Genomic DNA, 4,748 nt, shown 5'->3' with positions numbered 1-4,748 from the left:
TTTTTTTGCAAATTTGTTTTTGGACTTAGAGCTAGTGTTTAATTTAGTTCCTCTGTGTAACTGAGTTGAGGTCAGAACAGGACAGCAGTTATAACCCGAGTGTGTATAAATTTCCCGCATGTGAAGCAGATCAAAGGTAATTTGATCAAGTTCAGGAAAGTGAATTTCACTTCCTGTAATCTATCTGATAATTAATATGGCATTCCTGATAGATGCGTCAACACTTATAAGAATATGAATGATTTTACTGATTCAAATCCTCCAATACATTTTTCACTAGATTCTAGATTTGTCTGTTTCAGCTCTTACAATCGGTTTTACATGAAACGTTCTCCATAATGTCATGTTTTTATGGCTGTGGAAATAGTTGAATTTGTCCGTGTTAATCTACATTTGTTCATATTTCCTCCAAAATTCCTTTTGACTTGGTTGTTTTAAGTAAAACTTGAATAATTTGGCTACAGAAGCAAAGCTTCTACTGATGGAGTTGCTGGTGGAGCTGGCAGAGTTTAAGAGCTGAAGTCAGATGGTCTTTACTGAAGGAGCAGCATGTTGTTAAGATCAGTTCATGAACTGGTTCTGTTGGACGTTTTTAACCCGTATCCCAATGGCTTCATCTCACATTTTATCTTTCTTTCAGACTAAACGGCTGCAGGTTGTCAGAGATCAGCTGTGCTTCTCTGGTCTCGGCTCTTAAGTCCAACCCTTCCCATCTGACAGAACTGGACCTGAGCTACAACAACCTGAAGGAGTCAGATGTTCAGCAGCTGAAGGATCTTGTAAAGATTCTGAGGTCAGTAGATGACTGGAGTGAGTTCAGCTCTCAGCAATAATGAACTAAACCCTGCTAGTATCAAATCAAAAATCCAGTGTTTCTAGTAGAGCTGCTGCTTCTCAGTGAGAGGGGAATGGTGAGAGACTTCTTGAGTGGACACAATACACAACAATCAGCCAATCTGATGTTTGTAGCTTGTTGTGGTACCTGTGTTTGTGTTGATGTGAAAATAACTGTTTTTGTGTTCATCTTTCTTGGAAATAATCAACCTTCCAACACGGTTGATTGAGACAGTGATGCTCATTCATCAAACCCTGGTAGCATCAGATCTTAGTTTCATCCAGATATGTTCCATATTTATGAACGTGAGTGAAACCTGCAGAGGAAGCAGACTTAAGACTGGAAGTGTGTGCAGGCGTATGAGCTTGAAGCTCAGTGTGTTTACTCAGGCATGTTAAAATGAGAGAAAAAAGAAAGCTGTCTCCACTCCAAAGCTGCTCTCTGAGCAGGAAAGAAGTCCTTGCTGCTCTTTCTACTGGATATGATTCATCACTAACCAACAGCTGATGGAGAGAGAGGCTGGAAACACTCATTGATTTCCTCTGCTGTTCCTTTTCTCTGCAGGTGGGAACCATCTTTGTTAAGGGAGAGAAGCTGAACTGTTTCCTGATGATGAAGCTGCAGCAGTTTAAGTTTAAAGAGTGTCGAACTAACTGATCTTCAGATTTCCCCCTTCATTAAAGAAATTAACAGTAGGATAATATTTCTGTATCTAATCATGTAATCATGGAAAACTTGTAATTTTGGTAAGTTGATCAAAACTACATGGGCTGTAGGAGAGACTGTGGTCATTTTTCATTTTTAGGATCACTACAAAAAGGCAATCTTAGTCTAATTGCCAAAATGTATATCTGCATGTATTATTGGGATATTGTGCTTCTCTTTAAGCAATCAGAATGAATGTAAACATAGCTTTATTCATAAAATAGCATCTTCAGTAATAGTTATCTCTTGGCTCAACATAGCCTGTGTATGTTGACTTCAAGTCAATTTACCACCGGTTAGGGATCCCTATCCCTCGCTTTCCCACCGCCACAATGTTTCACTAGGGATCATAATGTTTACTTTGGGAAGTCAACATTATTTCATAATTATAATTATTGTTCCTTTCTTAATATGTTTGCAAAGTTGAGACTCCGTGGCATCTAAGAAAAATCATTTTAGCCTCCTTTTCAGAAGTGCATTTTCTTTTTCATCAGTGTATCAGTTTTTGTATGCATTGCTCCAGATCCAATAGACTTCCCCTCACTAACTTCACTGGTGGCTCCCCTACTTGTTTTGTGCTAATATACACGAGGCGTGATGTCCACTCTATAATCATGAAAATGCAGAATCTAATATTGAAGACACAGACAGCAGCTAAAATATGTGCATTAAGTGTATTTTGGTCATTTGGCTCAACCTACCCCAAAGCTATGATTTTGACTTTACCTTAGTCTCTCCTATAACTGACCATTTGAAATTGTCAGCAGTCAATAAATGATTTTTTTAACTTAAGAATTGAATGTTACAAATATCAATCATAATGTTGAACAATGATATCAATAATTGAAAGTAATGTGAGGTAAAAGGTAAATCTCTGATTTAATTAATGTTGTGATTAAATATGTATAAGATATATTAATCTGTTATGAGGGACAGGAGATGACTCAGATGTGGCATGAGTGGAAAAGATGTTTACTGGGACAGAGAGACATGAGGGGGTCATGATAAGATATGACATGAGTTTAAAGAGGACGTTCATTCGATGGCAGGGACCATGCACCTGGAAGCAATGGGAAGGTCACTAGATTTTGCAAAGATGTCCAGACTAGCTCTAGTGTGATCCAAAGATGGGCAAATAGACAAAAGGTTACAGAACTACAAAAGAGGGACTCCAGACAGGGTGTAATGGGGAAACCAGTTATGCTTCCAGACAGCAGACACACAATCCAGGTTCAGAGACGCTCATGAAGACACACAGGAAACATGTCCTAATAAGGACAAAGAATGAGTTTAGGTTCCAGAAGATCATAGAAACATGTTAGGCTTAGAGGGCATATAAGAGCTCTCTTTGGAAACATCCAGTGTTGTGTCTTGGGGACAGTCTTCATGTTCACATCAGGAGGTGAGCTGGTGAAGAACTAACCACCAAGGTTTGAGGATCTAAATCAGACTGAGTAAGTGCATCTCTGACGAGGCCAACTCACTAGCCAAGGGTTGAAGCTTAAAATTTTAGAATTACTCTCCAGACTGCTGCTTCATGCTGGGTTTCTTCTTTTTGTTGCATACAACATTTTTCATAGTTTCTGTCAAGAACAAGCTCAATGGGTTTTAATTGGATTATTGGGGCCACATCTACCCACATTGGAGAAAATTGGATTATACCATGTTTTACACACAATGTGGCATAAGCCTCTCTCTCTCTCCTTGTCAATTTTTTACATCTAAAAAGTTCACTCAGCCACAGTTTTAGGGCAAAATAATTAAACTGAGTTCAACTGTTTTTGCTACTTATTTTCTTTTTCTGATTTGCTAATTGTGTTCTGTACTTGTTGGCTTTGTAATTAAAGAGTGGGTGAAAAATAGAAAAAGTTGTGGAAATGTCATTATTGAGATTGTGACCATTAAGGATTCTCTCTAGTACTAAAAGTCTGGTTACATGAGCTCAACAAAATTTGTCATACATTTTCAGGCCTTGGTCCAGAATGTATAAAAACAAAACCCTTGTCCAAATTTCTGAAACTAATTCAGCCCAATTTCAAAGTGCAAGTTGTATGAGAGGAGAAGCTGCCATTACTGGTAGTGGTGTCCCATCAGTCCGCTACCAGGTTACACATGCCAATACTCCAAACCGATGCCACTGTTCTGCTGGACTTTGCTCCTTGGTTGTGCTGCGGTGCAACTCAAAGGGTAAACTACACTTCAAACTTCAAAAGGTAGTGGGGTAATGCATCAATAAGGCACTTGCTGCTCCTAAAAAAAAAAAAAACTGAGAAGTTAAATGGCATGAGAGGGAAAAAATGTTTACATAATTACAGTTTTAAAAAATTCTGGTATATGGATTTCATTTTTCATTTCAGCAAATGATTTAATGGACATATGAATAACTGATCAATAGCTAAAAGAAAAAAAAAGTAAATTAATTAAATGTACAATAAAAATCTGAAAATATATTTTGATGGTTGATTAAAAATGTTCAAATCCCGGATTGTTTGGATGATGGAGGTAGTGGATCTCATGGTCTTTTAGTCCAAAGGTGACAACATTTGAGATGCTCAGGTCGTCACTGTTCCAGGCCTCCTCATACCCCTAACCCACAACTCATATTGGGTCTTATAAAATAATAAAGGGATTTATTTATTTATAGAGAATTTATATAGTTTACATTTATAGTGTTTTATTTATTTATTATGAATCATCCAAAAGGTCAATAGGTCATGTACCAGCAAGGATTAGGATTAGGGGTCAAAGGTTAGGATTAGGCATATTGTGTAAGTGAAATAACTCAAAAACTGTAAGGGTCAGACAAGCCAAACGTGGTACATAGAGTCAGACGTCTGCTGGCTGGTGCAGATTCTGTGAAATCTTAGCAGTTGTGGATTTGATTAGCCCTGTATGTGTGCTTGGGGTGATAGTTGGATTTGTAGAGGAGAGCAGGAGAGCGGGCTTGAAATAGACTTTCATGTCTAATCTGTGTGGTGCTGAACTGTGAGCCTTTGCATATAGTTGTGTCCAGGAAGTCTACAGCTTTAACTCTGCTGGTAGGCGTCAGTGTGACTGAGTTGAAATAAAGAAGAAAAATGAACAAAAATCAGAAGGCAAATGCAATTGTAACTATATTCAAATACTCAGAGCATATTTTGAAATATACATAAAATTACAGTGTTTCTGTGAGTACATTTAGACAAAAATAGAAAGTGTAATAAAAAAA

The 4,748-nt window shown here is 37.7% G+C and overlaps 1 protein-coding gene across 1 annotated transcript in view; it reads left to right on the top strand.

Moving 5' to 3' along the window:
- LOC106964802 (NACHT, LRR and PYD domains-containing protein 12-like) overlaps window positions 1-3,217 on the top strand; it is a 26,810-nt gene extending 23,593 nt beyond the window's left edge. Inside the window, exons 16-17 of the mRNA XM_015060512.1 lie at window positions 641-793; window positions 1,400-3,217. Of these exons, the coding sequence (XP_014915998.1) occupies window positions 641-793; window positions 1,400-1,433 (187 nt within the window). The 3' untranslated portion in view covers window positions 1,434-3,217. The remainder of the gene's footprint in view (window positions 1-640; window positions 794-1,399) is intronic.
- The last annotated feature ends 1,531 nt before the right edge of the window (window positions 3,218-4,748 follow it).

Source organism: Poecilia latipinna, unplaced genomic scaffold (genome assembly GCF_001443285.1).
Source record: "Poecilia latipinna isolate Pla-1442-1.1 unplaced genomic scaffold, P_latipinna-1.0 Scaffold1721, whole genome shotgun sequence".
In the NCBI taxonomy this organism is placed as follows: Eukaryota; Metazoa; Chordata; class Actinopteri; order Cyprinodontiformes; family Poeciliidae; genus Poecilia; species Poecilia latipinna.
Note: the sequence above shows the minus strand (reverse complement) of the source record. Positions and strands in the feature narration are given on the sequence as shown.